Genomic DNA, 18,006 nt, shown 5'->3' with positions numbered 1-18,006 from the left:
GAAATTTGGGATGGGAACTGGGGATGGAAGAGAGGAAAGAGAGGAGGCAGTTTAATCTCTTCTTCAGAGTCAGGTTGTCAATGTGACTTGAAGTGTTACGAATTGCCAAAATGATAGATACACCCACATCCAAATGTACCAGAATGCATTCCTCAGAATTTGAGTGATTGGAATTTACCCCACTCTTTATTGGTCTGGTTAAACAAAAGTTGGCTGAGGATTAAGGGAAAGCTACGGCTATCTCTTAATCACTCTAAGTAATCATGAACACAAACGAATTGCTGTGGGTGGTCTACCCTGGACTGAACCACCCTCTCTACCAGTTTCACGCACAACTTCAAAGTTCTTTACTTGCTAGTTTTCTTAGAACTGTGGGATTAAAGACAAAAGCCACAGAGAAATGGCAAGCTCAAATTTGTCTCCTTCATTGTGAAATATTCATAGGCAATATTTTGGGACCACTGTGAGTCCTGATGCAGTAAGATGGGAAAAGGTCGAATATTTTTGAACTGTTATTTCTGCATGTTCTGAAACGATTTAGATAAGACTTCTACTGAATAATTAGTTGCTTTGCTTTTCCTTCCAGGAAAACTCAGTTTGGTTAATAAGCGAGTGGTGTCAGCTGTGGATTATAGTAAAAATTCAAGAGAAGCTTCTATATATTCATGAACTAGAAGAAACACAAGACAGCTATGTGGTAGAGATCCTAATATCTTTTATCATATAAATATTACACAAAGAAAACTTACATTAGATATTAAAAAAAAAAAACCTTTACAATCTGTACACTTGTTTTTTTCCTTGCAGTTCTTTTACATTGTACATCCTTAGACAGAAATTCACAAGTGGTCAGTAAAAAGGCAAGTCAATTACCGAAGAAAATGAGAAGTAATGTTGTTGACAGAACAAGATTTATCCTTATTTTGACAGATAAATATGTGCTCAAACTTATTTCAAGTCCGTACAAGACAAAAATTGTATCCTAGGCTTGACCAAAATTTTTTCCAGATTATTTCTATATTCCACTAATCCCATGTAACTCAGTGCAAATAATACTAATTTACATACTGTTCTTCTTTGGCCCTTCCTGGACTGCAAAAACTTGTGATAAAACTGCTTCTTATCCATTTCAGTGATAAATTCTGGAATGTTTGAGACCTCTAGCCATACACATTTGACTGATTAACGGAGTTCTGACCTTTGGAGTTCTAGGATTACAGATTACACAGAAACTAACCTAGGGTCTGTATTTTGGAGGGTAAGGAGAATGAAAAAAAAATTTGTGTTAGATAACTATATAAAGAAATTGAGCTGTACCGCCTTTGGTCTTTATCAGAGGAAAAGAACAGTGAAGAGTATTTAAAGATTATCATAAATTTGTTCCAGATAAGGTAAGTAGCAAAGTGCTTCTTAAGTTAGATACCAGGTGATGGACTTAAGCAGCCTTCTGGGGGGATTTCTGAGTTTAGATTTAGGCAAGGGTAAATTTGTGTGTAAAGTAATTCTTTGAAACACTAACTGAAAGCTACTCACTAACTTTGTCACTAAAGCTCAGAGCAAGGAGGTATGCAAATGGGAACTGGTCTTTCATCAAAGAAACTTCTTAAATAGTCTGAATCCCCCAAGGAAACTATACTGTATATGTTCTTTGTATTCTGATTAAGATTTGGTGTTGTTGGCTTTAGGTTTGGAACTTTAAATTGTTGAGATTAAGTTCTTGGCTGTTGGTCAACTTGTATGAATTTCAAGTCTGCTTGGTACCAAGCTTTCCAACATGGAAGGTAAGTTCTCCTCAAAAAGAATGATAATTTGAACTTTTTAGAGAAATCAAGAATCTGATAAAGGAGTTTATAAACAGTTGCCCAACTAAACAAGCCCATTTATCATTAACCTTCATTACTAGAAAGCTCATCGGATTCTTGTGATTTTGCTCAACAATACAATTTATGTGGTGAGCTATTTCTTTATCTTGTAACAAACAACTTTAAATTTGTGGATTTGTGTAAATGACTAAAAGTTGTTTAATTCCACATTTTATGAAGGAGGAGACAAAATTCCAAGCCACATGCATGCTTGGTATTGTATATACATAATATACACATATACACTCTGGGCTGTTATTGAAGCCTCTGATCCAATTAGCTTATTTCTAAATAGTATTAAGACCGTATAAGCACAAATTCAGTTCAAAATAGTTAACTTCCAAAAAAAAAAAAAAAAAAAAAGATGGCACATGAAAAGTTTGCCTGAAGTTCCTAATTCTAACCAATGTACATCTATCTGTGAGGACAGACATCATATTTGTAGTATGTTTATTTTAGCTACCTGGCCAGTCATGTCTGAAGTGGTATTTGCCATGTTTCTAGGTGTTTAGTTTGGCTACTTATGACTGTGTGACTAAAACTATGAGTTGACCTGTAATTGGGTAATGTTCCCCCCTGATCTGTGGCTTCGTCTCTAGATGTTTATTCGTAGGTAGATATTCTCATGTGAGTATGAGCCTAGTGAGGAAGGAGTGGGAGAAGGCTAGTTGATCAAATCTGAGGTAGTGAAGTGGGAACCAGATTCAAAAAGAATGCTGGAATATAGAGGAAGTGAAGCTGTTTGTGGAATGTATTTTTCCACTGTAAGCAAGCTTTGGATGGAACAGGGTAAATCCCTCAGCTCCCAGAAAACCCACAGAAGGAAGCAAATTCATTTACCAGGGATTTTAGTTCTAAGGAGGAAGTAGCTAGGCAGGCCACATAGGAGAAGCTACCTTGTCAGAAAACTACAGCCATGTTTTTATCAAGCTGTAGGTATTAGTCCCAGGGTGGGGGGTGGCAGATGTTTGTGGTGTGAATGGCAAAAATTTTGCATTCTTCAGCTTTCCTCCCCTTTGATTCAAGTGACTGGAAGAGAAGACAGTTCCACTTACTAGGTTAAAGAAAAAAAAAAAAAAGTAACTTGCTTTTCTCTTTTAAAGTGACCTTTTAAAAGAGCTGGTTGATCTAAGGTACACCAGGTGTTTGTTATTTATTTTAGTTAAGTGAGATCTCTGATATACTCATCTACACATTGTGCTCCTTGAGATTCTTGGCTAAGAACAGTCACCCTGCTCCATCTGAGCTAAGACATGATTGCTTCTTGCAAGTTGGAGAGTTTCTATTTTCTTCTGTGCATATTTCAGTTGGATCTTTAGAGCGTCATTATCTGCTTTCAGGGTATTTATTTCCTAAAGGGAAAGGAGATGTATGTTAATAAAGCAGCAATGAATAGCAAATCAGTTCCAATATTGGGAGTACTACACTTGATTGGCATTTTCTATTCACTGTGGCTGAGAATTAAAAACTATTTTCGAGGCAGTTATTTTGCTCTGAATAGAACATAACAAGTTAAATACCAAATGAGCATGTGCAAACAGCAATTAGTTTTTGTTATCATATCAAAGATATGAATGGGTAGCAAGCAGAATACATCATTCCCAGACGATAGGTGGATAATAAAACCTTTGGATGTTGTATAGTGGGAGACCTAAACTTGGCAGAAACAGTCTGTGGTCAAGTCTGAGGTATGAAAACAGTGATTTAAATGAAATGAACTATGTCATATGATGGTTTTCTAATTTCCCCCCCAAATCATAGAAAACTAATGGACTCTCTTGATAAAGAATTTATCCTACCCCCTAAATGGGACTTTAGGTATCTAATTCTCTGTGGTAGTTAATTTCCACTTTTTTTTTAAAATTGAAATATATTTGACATATGACATTGTATAGATTTAAGATGTACAACATGTAAATTTGATAGTTAAATTTTAACACTGCCATTGTAGCAATAATCAGCACCTTTCATGTTAGTAATTTTCCTTTTTTAATAATTGGAATAATTTAAGATCTGGTGTCAGCAGGCTTCATTATAGTACAGTATTGTCTACATTCATTATACTACGCATTACATCTTTTGGGCTTATTTACCACTCGTAAGTTTGTACCCTTAAACAACATCTGTACTCTCCACCCTTTTTCCCCTGATAACCACCATTTTTTTCTGTTTTTATAAGTTCGGCTTTTTAGAATTCTATGTACAAGTGATGTCATACAGAACTTGTCTTGCTCTGACTTACCTCACTTAGTATAATGTGCTCAGTGTCCATGTTGTTGCAAATTCCTTTCTTATGGCTAATACTGTGTGTGTGTGTGTGTGTGTGTGTGTGTGTGTGTGTGTGTGTGTGTTGTCCCTTCATTGATGAGGTATGGACACTTAGGTTGTTTCCATATCTTGGTTATTGTAAATAATGCTGCAGTAAACGTGGGGTGCAGATATCTTTTTGAGTTAGTGTTTCTGTGTTCTTCAGATAAATACCCAGAAGCAGAGTTGCTGGATCATATGATAGTTCTGTTTTTAATATTTGAGGAACCTTCACACTGTGTTCCATAGCGACTGCAGTAATTTACATTCTCACCAGCAGTGCATGAGGGTTCCTCCCTTTTCAGCACATCCTTGCAAGCACTTGCTCTCTAGTTTTCCTGATGCTAGACATTCTAACAGGTGTTAGTTGGTATCTCAATGTGTTTTGATTTTGCATTTCCTTGATGATGAGTGATAGTGAGCATCTTTTTATGCACCTGTTGGCCATTTGTATGTATTCTGTAGAAAAGTGTGTCTTTAGTTCTTCTCATTTAAAAAAAATTTTTTTTAATGTTTATTTTTGAGAGAGAGAGAGTGAACAAGAGAGGAGCAGAGAGAGAGACAGAATCCAAAGCAGGCTCCAGGCTCTAGCTGTCAGCACAGAGCCTGACACGGGGCTTGCACCCACAAACCGTGAGATCATGACCTGAGCTGAAGTCAGACGCTTAACCAACTGAGCCACCCAGGTGTCCCTAGTTCTTCTCATTTTTTAATCAGACTGTGTTGTTGTTACTGAGTTGTAGGCATCCTTTATATAATTTGGATAGCAGCCCTTTATCCAGTTTATGGTTTGTGAAAATTTTCTCCTATTCTGTATGTTGCCTTTTTATTGGATTAATTCATTTGCTTTTGCAAAACCTTTTAAGTTTGATGTAGTCTCATTTGTTGATTTGCTTTTGGTGTTACATCAAAAAAAAAAAAAAAAAAGTCATTGCCAAGACCAGTGTTGAGGAGCTTCTTCCATATGTTTTCTTTTAGGAGTTTTATAGTTATCAGGTCTTATGTTTAAGTGTTTTATCCATTTTGAGTTAATTTTTGTGAGTGGTGTTAAGATAGGGGTCTAATTTCATTGCTCTTGCATGTACTTGTCCAGTTTTCCCAACGCTATTTGTTGAAGAGATTATCCTTTTCCCCCTTGGGTGCTCTTGGCGCCCTTATCAAATATTAGCTCACCGTATAAGCAACGTTTAATTCTGGGCTCTCTGTTCCACTGGTCTATGTGTCTGTTTTTGTGTCAGTACCATACTGATTTTATTGCTGTAGCATTGAGTATAGTTTGAAATCAGGAAGTATGATACCTCTGCCTTTATTCTTTTGCGGTTCCATACAAATTGTAGGATTTTTTTTCCATTTCTGTGAAGAATGCCATTAGTATTTTAATAGGGATTTCATTGAATCTGTAGATGGCTTTGTGTAGTGTAGACATTTTAACAATTCTTCGGATCATGAACATGGGATATCTTTCCATTTGTGTCTTCAGTTTCTTTCAGCAGAGTCTTGTTTTCATTGTACAGAATTTTCACTTCCTTGGTTAAATTTATTCCTAAATATTTCATTGCTTCTGGTGTTACTGTGAATAGGACAGTTTTCTTTTTCAGATGTTTCATCCTTAGTGTGTAGAAATGCAGCTGATTTCTTTGTGTTGACTTTGTAGCCTGCAGCTATACCAAAATTGTTGATTAGTTCAAACAGTATTTTGGTTATTTTGGCGATTTTATATATACAGACTCATGTGCAAATATTGACAATTTTACTTCTTCCCTGATTTGGATGCTATTTTTTTTGTCTTGCCTAGCTGCTCTAAGATTTCCAGTGATATGTTGAATAAGAGTGGTGAGAGTAGGCATCCTTGTGTCTTGTTTATGATCTTAGTGAAAAAGCTTTAACTTTTTTCCCCATTCAGTGTAATGTTAGCTGTGGGTTTATCGTTTTGGGCCCTTATGTTGAGGTTTGTTCCTTCTGTACCCAGTTTGGTGTTTTGTTTTGTTTTATGATGAAAGGATGTTTGCTGTTCCTTCTATACCCAGTTTGGTGTTTTGTTTTGTTTTATGATGAAAGGATGTTTGCTGTATTTTGTCAAATGCCTTTTCTGCCTCTACTGAGATGATCATGTGATTTTTATCTTTCATTTTGCTAATGTGATACATTTATTGATTTGCCTATGTTATCTATTTGTATTCAGTGGATAAATCTTAGTTTGGTCATGGTGTATAATCCTTTTTATATGTTCTTGGATTTAGTTTGATATTTTGTTGAGGATGTTTACATCTGTATTTATCAGCAATACTGGTCTGTAGTTTTCTTGTGGTGTCCTAATCTGGCTCTGGTATCAGGGTAATGCTGTTCTCTTAGAATATGTTTGGAAGCATTTCTTCCTCATTTTTGGGGAAGATTGTGAGATGAACATTTGGTAGAATTTGCCAGTGAAGCTGTCTGATCTTGGGGCTTTCTCTGTTGGCTAGGTTTTGATTACTGATGTAATTTCTTTGCCCTTTATTGGTCTGTTTAGACTTTTATTTCTTTCTGATTCAGTCTTGGTAGGTTGTGTGTTTCTAGAAATTTATTTCTAGGTTATCTAATTTGTTGGCTTATAATTTTCATAGTGGTCTCTTATGGTCCGATTTGTGTAGTAACAGTTGCAGTGTCTCCTTTCACATTTTTTTAAATGTATGTATGTATGTTTGTTTTGAGAGAGAGAGCACACAGGGAGGGAGAGAGAGAGAGAGAATCTTAAGAGAGCCCCAACACTGGGCTCGATCTCAAAACCTGAGCTGATATCAAGAGTTGGACGCTTAACCGACTGAGCCACCCAGGTGCTCCTCTTTTTGCATTTCTAATTTTGAGACTTTTTTCTCCTTAGTTTGGCTAAGGGTTTGACAATCTTATCTTTTCCAAGAACCAGGTTTTAGTTTAGTTGATCCTTTCTATTTTTCTGGACTCTTCTTCCTGCTAATTTTGGGCTTAGTTTGTTCTTTTTCTAATTCTTTTAGGTTGTGTATTTGAGAAATAATTTCTTCATATATGCATTTAACTGTAAAAGCTCTCTCAGAGCTGCTTTTGCTGCAGTCCATAATTTTTACATTTCCTTTTGGTTTCTTGACTCATTTGTTCAGAAATGTGTTGTCTAGTTTCTAAATATTTATAGATTTTCCAGCTTTCCTCTGGTTGATTTCTAGTTTCAGACCATGTGGTCAGAAAAAAATGGTCTGATTTCAGTCTCCTTAAATTTGCTGAGATTTGTTTTGTGCCTATCATAATACTCTGTCCTAGAAAATGTTCTATGTGCACTTGAGAAGAATCTGTATTCTGCTGTTAGATGTTCTATATGTTAAGTCCGTTTGTTCAAGAATTTGGTTCAATTCCAACGTTTCCTTGTTAATTTTCTGTCTTGGTGACCTGTTTATCATTGACATTGGGGTATTGAAACTCCATGTTATCACTATTTTTGTCTACTTCTCCCTTTAGATATGGTCGTGTTTTAGCGTTCCCATATTGGGTGTGTACATATTACTGTTGTGTTATCTTGTTGATGTATCATATCCTTTTATCATTATATGACGACCTTTGTTATGATTTTTGACTTGAAGTCTATTTTCTTTGATAAAAGTGTGGCTATTCCCGCTCTGTTTTGATTTCTGTTTGCGTGGAATATCCTCTTCCATTCCTTTACTTCCAGCTGTTTGGAGCTGAAATGAGTTTCCTTAGGCAGCATAGAATTGGGTCTTATTTTTTAACCATTGAGCCACTCTGTGACTTCTGATTGGTGAAACTAATCCATTTATATTGTAGAGTGATTATTCTTAGGTAAAGACTTACCACTGCCATCTTATTTGCCTTCTGGTTGTTTTATATCTCCATTTTCTCTTCCTCTCTATTTACCTTTGTAAAGTGATTTTTCCGTGGTGATTTGCAGTCTGTTTTTTTAATGTTTTGTGGTGGTCTTTTTTTGCTCTGTGGTTACCATGTGTCTTATGTATAAATCATAAATAAAATGGTCCTTTTTATCTTAAAAAATTTTTAATGTTTTTTTAAAAATTTTTTTAACTTTATTTTTGAGAGACAGAGTGTGAGTGCGGGAGGGGCAGAGAGAGGGAGACACAGAACTGGAAGCAGGCTCCAGGCTCTGAGCTGTGAGCACGGAGCCCAATGCAGGGCTTGAACCCACAAGGCGTGAGATCGTGACCTGAGGTGAGGTCGGACACTTAACCGACTGAGCCACCCAGGCACCCCAATATGTGTTTATTTTTGAGAGAGAGACAGCATGCGAGCAGAGAGGGAGACATAGAATTGAAAGCAGGCTTCAGGCTCTGAGCTGTTAGCACAGAGCCTGACTCAGGACTTGAACTCACGAACCACGAGATTGTGACCTGAGCTGAAGTCACACACTTAACCAACTGAGCCACCCAGGTGCCCCTTGGTCCTTTTTATTGTCTTTTTTTTACCTATAAAGGTTCTACTCTTTTATTCCTTCCTTTTTATATTTTTTATGTCACAACTTATCTTTTTTTACTGTGAATTCATTGAGAAATTATAGTAGCTATAGTTCTCTTTAATGCTCCTTTCCTGAGGCCTTTATACTCTAAGAGGTTGAATACACCATTCTAATATAGTCACAGTTTTCTGTTTATTTCTCATCACTGGTGGAGTTTTATGTACTTTCATTTGCTTTTATGTCACTAATTAGCATCTTTTCGTTTCAGTTTGGAGAACTACTTTCAGCATTTCTTGCAAGGCAGGTCTCATGGTGATGAGTTCCTTCACATTTTGTCTGAGAAAGCATTTTACCTTTGTATCTGAAAGGTGAGTTGACTGAAAGGTATTCTTGATGGGCAATTTTTATCTTTTACTACTTTGGCATTCCACTCTCTCATGACCTTAGAGTGTCTGCTGAGAAACCTGATAGCTAATGGGGATCCCTTTGTAGGTTTCTCCTTTTTCTCCAGTCTCTAAGATTCTTTATCACTGACTTCTGACAGTTGCTTATAATGTCTTGAATAAGGTCTTTGTACATTAAGGTAATTGAGTGGTCCATTAGCTTCTTGGACTTGTGTTCTCCAATTTCTTCTCCATGTTGAAGAAATTCTCAGCTATTATTTCTCTAAATATGCTCTCTGCTCCCTTTTCCTTCTGGTAGCCCTGTTACAGTTTTCTCATTGTATCTGATAGCTTTTGCAGGGTTTCTTCACTTTTTAGTTCTCTTGCCTCTTCTGAATCATTTCTAAATTCCTATCCTCTAAGTTGTTAGTTTTTGATCTGATTTCCTAAGCTTTCTAGTCTACTGCATTCTTTATCTCATTGAATTCTTTAGCTCTGGAATCTCTGTTGTTTTTTTTTTTTTAATTTCAATCTTTGTGGTAATTAACTCCTTCTGTTCATTAGTTTTATTCTTTGGTTTATTGAATTAGCTTTCTGAGTTGAATCTCTTCATAACAACTATTCTGAATTCTTGATCAGTTAAGATCCCAATATTCCATGCCTTTGAGTTTGGTTGCTGGAATATACTGTGATTTCTCAGAGTATTCGATGAAACGTGCCTCTGCCATCACATGTGAAGTAGCACACACTTTTCTTGCTGATTTTGTTACAGTTCAACAGACAGGCAGTTAAATCCTTTCTGTTTTTCCTAAGGTGGCCACATGCTGTAGCTCAAGTTTTGGGTTTTTTACCTGAGCTGACTTTGGTGGTGTACTTGGGAGTGTGTGCTAAAGTTGGTGTACACAGTGCTGGAGGGGTGCCCGTGGCATGAGAGGGGATCCTCCTGGAGGTCCGTGGGCAAACTTGCTGAAACCCCAAGGGAGGCAGTGGGGAATGCGTTCCTTAAGTGCCAGTTGTTATTCTCGTCTGCCTCTTTTCGTTTCCTCTCTTTCCCCCTAGTCCCGGAGGTCCCTATTTAGAAATCTGAGCGCTGTTGGAGACAAAGGGGTCCCTCCAAATGCAGCCTGTGCAGCCAGGTGGTTGGTCAGTCACCACTTGTGCTTTCCCTGTCCTCTGTGAGGGAGGATGCCTCCAAACGCCCCCCTGGCTGGCAGGACCTCCATCTTGCTTGCATGTCCACCCTGGTTTGCACTCTCCAGTAGTGCTCTCACCTGATCATGGCAAGACGGGCACGCAGGGTCACCAGTTCCCTTGGATCCAGAGCCTGCTCTGAGGTCCTGGCCACCTATTTAAAAAAGTCTCCTGGGTACATAACGCAGTCACTTTTTGTTTGGTTATGAATAACCAGTTTGTTGTAAATAAAGGGGCGAGTGAAAAGGTACAACTCCCGCTGCCATGATGACGTCTCTTGTCTTCGGACTTGGAATCCAGTGTTGTTATATCAGATTGATGACTCCCTCCCCACAAATGTGGGCAATTTCTGGGTGATTTGCATACAATGAGTTGTTTCTCAACAAAAATTAGCTCGCGATGTGCTAGGTAATGTGTCAGACGATAACAGTAATTATTCACAATCTGCAGCAAGTCGTAGAGAATATGGATTCTTGGCCTTGTATTTTAACACAAGAGCAAGTAAGGCGCAGTTTAACAGCTAGTTTAAGAGATCCAGAGTTCTTGTGTCTTAAAACATTCTGAGCAAGAGAATACTTTTCATCTAGAAAACCTGGTATTTTTTTCATCTGTTCCTCTTAACATTATGTTTTGTTCAAAGCACCCAGAGTTTCACATACATTATCTAACTTGTTTCTTCAAATGTTTCTGTATTTCAGTTTCTAGGAGTCTTTGACAGGGAAGGAACAACACTGAGGACAAGGTAGGGAATTCTGAGGCCCTTTTGGGCAATTTCACTACATAGAATTATTTAAGGAATTCTAGCTACTGGATGTTGATTTTGAGTTTGTACTGATAGGCCTCCAAAAGTGAGTGATAATGTTAGATCTAAGCATCCCTAGTTACCCATCACTGGTAGGAACCTGAGCCAGCCCTCACCATGACTCCAAATACTCAATCCTGTCAGCCAATTACTAACATCTTCTTTCTGTTTGAACTGCCTGTTGTCCTTTTACTTATCCTCTTCTTGCACTGTGCCCTTTTCTCTGTAGGGCATCTTATAACTAGGACCTCCTAAGCCTAACCAAAAAAAGGAAGCTCCTGGTACTATAATGGTTACCAGTTTATACATTATATTATATACAGCTGTGTATCTGCCAGATACTGTCTAATGTATTTACAAGATCAAGGTATTACAAGATGTATTTACTTGCTCATTTATATTAAGAGGAAGGCTTACATGCTTTTTTGGGGAGACACTTAGGCAACCGTAAAAGTCCCAAAACATCCTGATGAGTAGGTTAACAAAGACCTCTAGGGGAGGAGGATTTAATTTCATCTAGAAAAAGGGTGTGGTGTCAGCACAGCAGAGCTGACCAGTAGAAACCGGTTTTTCTCAAGGAGGCTGTTGTGAACACACTTTGGGCCTGGCACCAACACTTTAAAATGGTACCTTTCTGGCATATAGGGAGCCCTGTAGGTCTTATTCTACTCATGTAATGTGAGCCAGGGCCTCCACTGGTTTGAAAGACAGGCAGAATCCTTTCTACGAGTAATCAACCTGGTCAGCGTCTTCAGCGCTCTTCCCTGGGTTAGCCCCACTTCTCTCGGCGTCTGAAAGAAAAGAAAAGGAAGGTACCTGTTCCAGCTCTTGGTAGGTTGGCAGTCTGAGATGACGGAGATCCTCCTTTGATTTTATGAGGGATTCTTTATTCTCCCACTTGACAAAAGCCCGCTTTCTGACCAAGACTGGGCTGGGGCAAGGAGATGTGGGACTAGGAAGCACATACAGAGTATCCTGGGCTGTCTTCCTTGGGGAAGAGAGCACAAAGGGACCACAGGGACGCTCACTGCCAAGCCAAGGCGGGGATTCCGTCTGGGTGGCCTTGTGGGCCACAGTCCTCTTCAGCCGAACAGAAATCTTCTGTGAGGACACTCCCATGAGCATGATGGTCCGATCTTTACTTTCCTCACTGTGTTCCACAGCCTCCCCATTAGGGAATGTGAAAGGTCCCTCCTCAGGTGCTGTAGGAAGATATGTGGCATGTTGGTACTCTAGTCAGAAAAACAGACTCAGCTGACAACTTTCTTATTCTAGGCCCAAAGTGGACTCATTTGCAGGCACCCTCTTTAGGGGATAAAGGCTACCAGAGCCACTGGTGCCAGGCTGCATCTACCCAGAGAAACAGGCATTTTTCTATTTGCACAAAGGCTGCCTAGAAGATTTGTTTCTGCAGGTAAGCTCAAGTCCCTGCCTCAGTGCAAGAGAAACGGTCTATGAATATTAAGTAAACATTTCAAAAAAAAAAAATTCTTTTTATTTGAGAGCATATGTGAATGAGGGGGATCCACTCTTATAGCCCAGGTGATATGGGGCTCGAACTCACCAACCGTGAGATCATGACCTGAGCTGAAATAAAGAGTCCGATGCTTAACCAACAGCCACCCAGGGGTCCCAGTCCATAAATATTTTCTGTGGACCCTGGGATTTGAGAGCTCTCACAGCATTCAAGGTTTGGTCCTATTATAGGAGCAGGTAGGAGTTTTCTTTGGGACCCATTTGTATAGTGGGAATAGCATAGGGAGATACTGGTTGGAAAGGAGAGAGGAATCATTCTGGTTTTCTTCTTCCACCCAACACCCTTGCCCAGGACCCAGCCTGGATAGTGTACAAATCCAACGTGGCTTCTGGACAACAAAAAAATTTCTAATACTAGAAACCTTATAAGGATCCTAGTTTAACTTTCCCCCAGAGGACATAATTTAACACTAAATTTTTACCCAAATAAAGTTCAAAACTGTAATTAACAGAAGTATCAGAATATTTAAATTACTGTATTTATCCTAAAGTAACAACCCTGTATTTTTTGGAGGAGCGTTTTGGATGATATTTTGTATCTCCATCTTTTAATCTTTTCTTTAATAGGCCCCAGACCTTCATGCTGCTCTCTGCCACCTTTCTCCCACCAAAATTTGTATTTTATGTGACAGAATTGCGGTCCCTAAAGATGTTTAACTCTGAAAATGTGTCTTCCACAATGGTGTCTGTGGTGGTTTCTATTAAGAATGGGAAGGGCAAAGGTCATCTTTCCTCCCCGAAAACTTTACTCTTCCCACTTCACTTTCCAAGAGGAATGTTCTCAGTGTCTGCTTACCATGGAGCAGGTCTTTGGCTCCCAGTGAGCAAAGGCTGGATGTTGGCCCTCCAGGGGTACTGTTCTCGGTTATTGCTGCTGGGTTCTTGGCTCGCTTCTTGCACTCAAACACAACCAGATCTTTGCATTGTTTGTGGCAGTTCATCCCGCAGTCTGTGGACAAGACAGCCTAGTCAGGAAGGCTTTGGCTTTCTTTTCCAGAGTCTCAAAACCACACTCACGCAGGGCTGTCTTGTCACACATGCCTGTCCTAGTCTGGAGCTAGGACACCTGCTATTCCTAATGAACCTAGTAGTCGTATTTGGTCAACTCTGGATCTTACCATCTTGCTGTAGCCCTTATCATGAGTCTCAAGCAGCATCCACTGTCTTGGAGACAAGTCATGTCCTAGTCATCCTGCATATACTGCCTACCTTAAGGAGACCCCCTAAAGGCTCCCAGCTCTTACTCTTTCTTCCTTGCAGTAAATTTCTAGTCATAAGGAAGGACAATTAGGCCCTGAGGTATCTACTGATAAAAGGAAAACTGGCAAGGCCCTTTGGTAATCACTTCCATTCCCAAAGTGCCTTTCTTTAGGGACCCACCTTTTCATGACCATATGAAAGCCTCTCCTACCAGCGATCTCTGTTTCCAGAACAACCCACACAGAGAAAGGACCTTGCAAGGGGAAGCTTTGTAACTGGTCACCCAGGCATTCCTGTTCTCTTTGGTGGCAGTCACTCTCAGTGGGTGCTCTAGGGAAGCCAGTTTGGGGATGAGGCTGTAAGCTGCACTGAGAAGTGGATTCAATGGACAACTACTATGGGTAAAAAAAATGCTTTATTAGGAGAGCCTCAAAGACCAGAAAAAGCAAGACAATCCACAAAACTGAGCCTTACCTTTACATCGGTATCCTTGTTTGATCACTCCCCAGAGCTATGAGACAAGATAGGAGACAGTTAGAGCACACTATACATCCTTCGTCAATCTGGTATTAGGCAAGACATTGATACCCATTCTTTATTTTCCCTCATTGTGCTCTCTTCCTCAAGAAAGGAAAGCCTTATCTCCTGTCTTAACCCTCCTGAGTTTAAACTGCAAACACGAAGATTTTGTGATCACAGTCTCATGCTCTCAAGAAGCTCAGTAGTGTGGACTTATGTCCTAGGCTGCCTTTTTTTAAAATTTTAATGTTTATTTCTGAAGGAAAGAGAGACAGAGCATGAGTGGGGGAAGAGCAGAGAGAGGGAAACACAGAATCCGAAGCAGGCTCTGAGCTGTCAGCACCGAGCCCTATGAGGGGCTCAAACTCACAAACTGTGAGATTATGACCTGAGCCGAAGTCGAACGCTTAACAGCCTGAGCTACACAGGCACCTCTATGGTCTAGGCCTTCTTGAGGCTTGAAGTAGATGAATCAAAGAACAAACAGGTTTCTCAGAACGCCAAACTAAAGAAAAAGTATACAGAATTCTGGGGTCAGGGATTAGGTTGGACAGGGCTGGGACAGAGGAGGGCCAGAGCTACATGGCTTCCTAACAGCAGTTCCTTTTGAAGGCAGAAGAGCAGGGATGTCTCCTATTTTTTTTTTTCTAACACTGGAAACAGCATCTGAATATAATTACTTAAAAAGTATGTCCCATATTCAACATTTCCTTACCATTTGTCCCAAGCGTCATGCACCAGAGGTAAAAACAATATCCGGAAGAAATGGTAACATTAAATTCAAGTTAACCATGCATCAAACCATTTGAGAACAAGGTTATTAGAGCTTAGGCTCTAAGCGGGCATAGTTGATAAGGGTTATGAGGTCTGCGCCTGGCCTAAAATTCATTCATACCGTCTCATACCCCTCTTCAAGTTCGACCTGAAGCACTCTAGGAACAACTTACAAATCCAGCACAGTTGTCACAGAAAGTAGGTTTCAGGTAGGTGGTCTCTTGGAAGTTGTGAGGAAAGCCCAGGCCCAGCTTGGAGTAGATGGAGCTGGCTCTCATGAAGTAGGCTGTTATCTCCTCTCTGCTGATGAGGCCTTCCCTGCCAGCGAGCGACAGACCAGGTGTGAGTAGGGTCTGAGGTAGCGAGACTGGCTTCTAGCCTTAGAAACTCACCTTTTTTGTTTTACTTTTTTTTTTTTTTAAGTTGATTTATTTGAACAATCTCTATACCACACGTGGGGGCGCGAACTCACTACCTCAAGGTCAGGAGCTGCACATGCTCCACCGACTGAGCCAGCCAGGCACCCCTCACTTTTGTTTCTATCCTTGCGTGGCAGTACAGCACATAGGACTGAGGATTACTTCCATGAGCCCTCTTAAATAGCGATACATGGACAGCATGTAATAAAGAGGTGACGTAGTATTCACTTCTACAGCGGTGTTATCTGGCCAAAGTAGGTTTTCCTAGCAAATTGAAAGACTTGAAAAAAGAAATGGAAACTGCGTATAGGGAGAGAAATACCTTATGCTGCGGTTTGCCTTTAGACAGTACATGACATATAACTGGAACCCACCAGCCATACCTTTGATTTCACACAGAAAACCAAGAGAGCTTCTGTCAACTTCAGAAAAATAGGCAAGGTATTAATAAATAGTTGTTTCTCATAATCTGTAGCCAGAAGGAAGACTAAAGTTTTTCTTGTTTCTTGTTGACTAAACTGGCAGGTTTATGAAATTTTCAGTTCTGAGGCATTTAACACAGATGTGTTTTTTATTGTCCGTTGTGATCTGAACCAAAACCAGACAGGCATTCATGTGATGCTTGCTCCCTTAGCACCAGGAGCCTCATATTCCATACACAGACCCTCACCTGTCTTTGTCCATCACACAGAAGGAAAAGGGGAAACTGGCGGCAATCTTCTCAAACTCTTCCTGAGAAATGTATCCATCCTGGTCATGATCATAGTTCTTGAAGACCGACTGTGAAAAAAGGAGTTTCTCTGGTGATTACCAAAGCGAAACCGATCGTTTCTCCCTTTAGCCAAATAACAAAAGGTTGAGTATCTGATAAAAGCCTCTCCTCAGCCTGAATGAGAGGACACGGTTCCCTCAGGTCCATTAGTGTACCAATCGTGCCGTCTGCCCGGTGCCTGCGTGCTCCTAGCTCACTGCACAGGGGTGTCCCCTCTGCTCTGCCCCCTTCCATTGCTTCTGTGAACAGCCCAGCTGCAAGTGCTCCCTGCCCTGTAGTCCTCTACTAATTATTCTGGCATGTACTGGCTCTCACTTTTCTGTTATGCTGGATTGGTCCATAAGGATGAATGTAGACACACCCTCTCCTCAGCAGTTAACCGTGAAGAGAATCAGGAGGGCCAAATTTGCAGTATTAGATTCTCCTTATTATCCTCATTTCTACTCAAACCCTTCTACCACCTCTCTGCCCCCAAATCCACGGCTATGCTCTCCTGCTTGGTCTCTAAGAGGAGACACACCCCCCGGCAACAGGAGGTCAAAGCGTGGTGGCAAAACGTAACCTATGAACTGTCCTGCAGGCACAATATGAGGTGTGCGCGAGGAACAAGTGTCAGGTTTCCCACCTTTGCGTGTCTGCCACCGTGTCCCCCCAGGCCGCATACAGAACTATGCCAGTTTGTATGTGCCTTGCTTCCGTCTGCCGGAGCACAGCTGTACTTACATCCACCATCCTCTGGACGTGTTTGCTTATGGTCTTTGGGTCAGGTTTGGGAGATACTCCAGAAGCCCAGTCCACTACTACTGGGGGCTTTGAAGGTGTTAGTGGCTGAAATGAAATATTCAGAGAAATCCCTGTGACTATAAAGCACTACAACCAGCAGCAACTTCCTTTCCCACTACCTGATGGCTGCATCTATGGACAGCCCTCAACTATGTGCCAGGGCCAGGAGCTGAGAGCCGGTAGAACTGAAATCTTGAGCTGTAATCCTGGCTAATAACAACTGTTGTGCTTCATAGCTGACAAAATGCTCCTCACATATATTATCTCCATCTACAGATAATTTAAACTTACCCATTAGACTTTCTGTCAAACTGTCAGCAAGGCTGGATCATTTAAATTTTCTCTCTGTTCTCTACTTACTGGTTAATAAAGATGTGGATGAGGAGAAAAACAGCTAAAAGGCAGGATAACACAAGGAAAAAAGCCTGAGGCCTGGACAAGCGGAGATGGAATCCATTCCTAAATATTTGAGACTTGACCCAAATGGGGGAAGGTACCCTTTCCATGGAAATGCCTCTAACACCCTGAAAGTGGAACCTGCCAAGTATTTTCAGTGAACAGCTTTCATTAGAGTAGGAGCTAGAACTTGATCTTTTCGGTTGTACAGACAGTATCATGTAGCCACCTGAACAGACAAATTGCATTTCTTATGTGTGGATAACTCTCTCCCCTGAGTACTATCTGGGGACTGGGCAGCTTCCCTGGAGACTGCAGGGGAATTCTGGTCCTTCACAAGGAAAACTGAAATTTTCACCTGCCTGTACGGGAGGTGGGGCGAGACAACCTGTGTAGATCCTTCCGTGCAGCACCAGGACTGCACTGTTGTGAGGACTTGTCAGCACAAGAGGTCAAAAGACCCAGGAGACTGTCCTTTCTGACCCAGATGAATACAGGATGATCTCTAAGGCTTTACTAACTAGTATATACTTATCATCAAAAAATCAGAGAAGAGAAACGAATGATGTGAGGATACTTTATAATAGGAAGGAGATGTCACTATGGCCCGTGACGCCATCTCCCTCCTCA

General features: G+C 40.4%; 2 protein-coding genes across 4 annotated transcripts in view; one reads left to right on the top strand and one right to left on the bottom strand.

Moving 5' to 3' along the window:
* Window positions 1-689, top strand: part of FAM98B (family with sequence similarity 98 member B) — a 39,660-nt gene extending 38,971 nt beyond the window's left edge. Inside the window, exon 10 of the mRNA XM_042989183.1 lies at window positions 587-689. Coding sequence (XP_042845117.1) covers window positions 587-605 — 19 coding nt within the window. The 3' untranslated portion in view covers window positions 606-689. The remainder of the gene's footprint in view (window positions 1-586) is intronic.
* A 77-nt stretch (window positions 690-766) lies between these two features.
* Window positions 767-18,006, bottom strand: part of RASGRP1 (RAS guanyl releasing protein 1) — an 83,008-nt gene continuing 65,768 nt past the window's right edge. The window contains exons 13-19 of one of the 3 annotated variants that reach the window (XM_042989180.1): window positions 16,921-17,025; window positions 16,096-16,205; window positions 15,180-15,324; window positions 14,188-14,224; window positions 13,310-13,462; window positions 11,794-12,179; window positions 767-3,214 (exon numbers count right to left, since the gene is read on the bottom strand). In XM_042989180.1, the coding sequence (XP_042845114.1) occupies window positions 3,080-3,214; window positions 11,794-12,179; window positions 13,310-13,462; window positions 14,188-14,224; window positions 15,180-15,324; window positions 16,096-16,205; window positions 16,921-17,025 (1,071 nt within the window). In that variant the 3' untranslated portion in view covers window positions 767-3,079. The remainder of the gene's footprint in view (window positions 3,215-11,793; window positions 12,180-13,309; window positions 13,463-14,187; window positions 14,225-15,179; window positions 15,325-16,095; window positions 16,206-16,920; window positions 17,026-18,006) is intronic. The other 2 variants (XM_042989181.1, XM_042989182.1) reach the window with 2 other exon arrangements.

This window comes from Panthera tigris, chromosome B3, assembly GCF_018350195.1.
Source record: "Panthera tigris isolate Pti1 chromosome B3, P.tigris_Pti1_mat1.1, whole genome shotgun sequence".
Taxonomy (NCBI): Eukaryota; Metazoa; Chordata; class Mammalia; order Carnivora; family Felidae; genus Panthera; species Panthera tigris.
The sequence above is the reverse complement of the archived record's forward strand: the minus strand, read 5'-3'. Positions and strand labels throughout refer to the sequence as shown.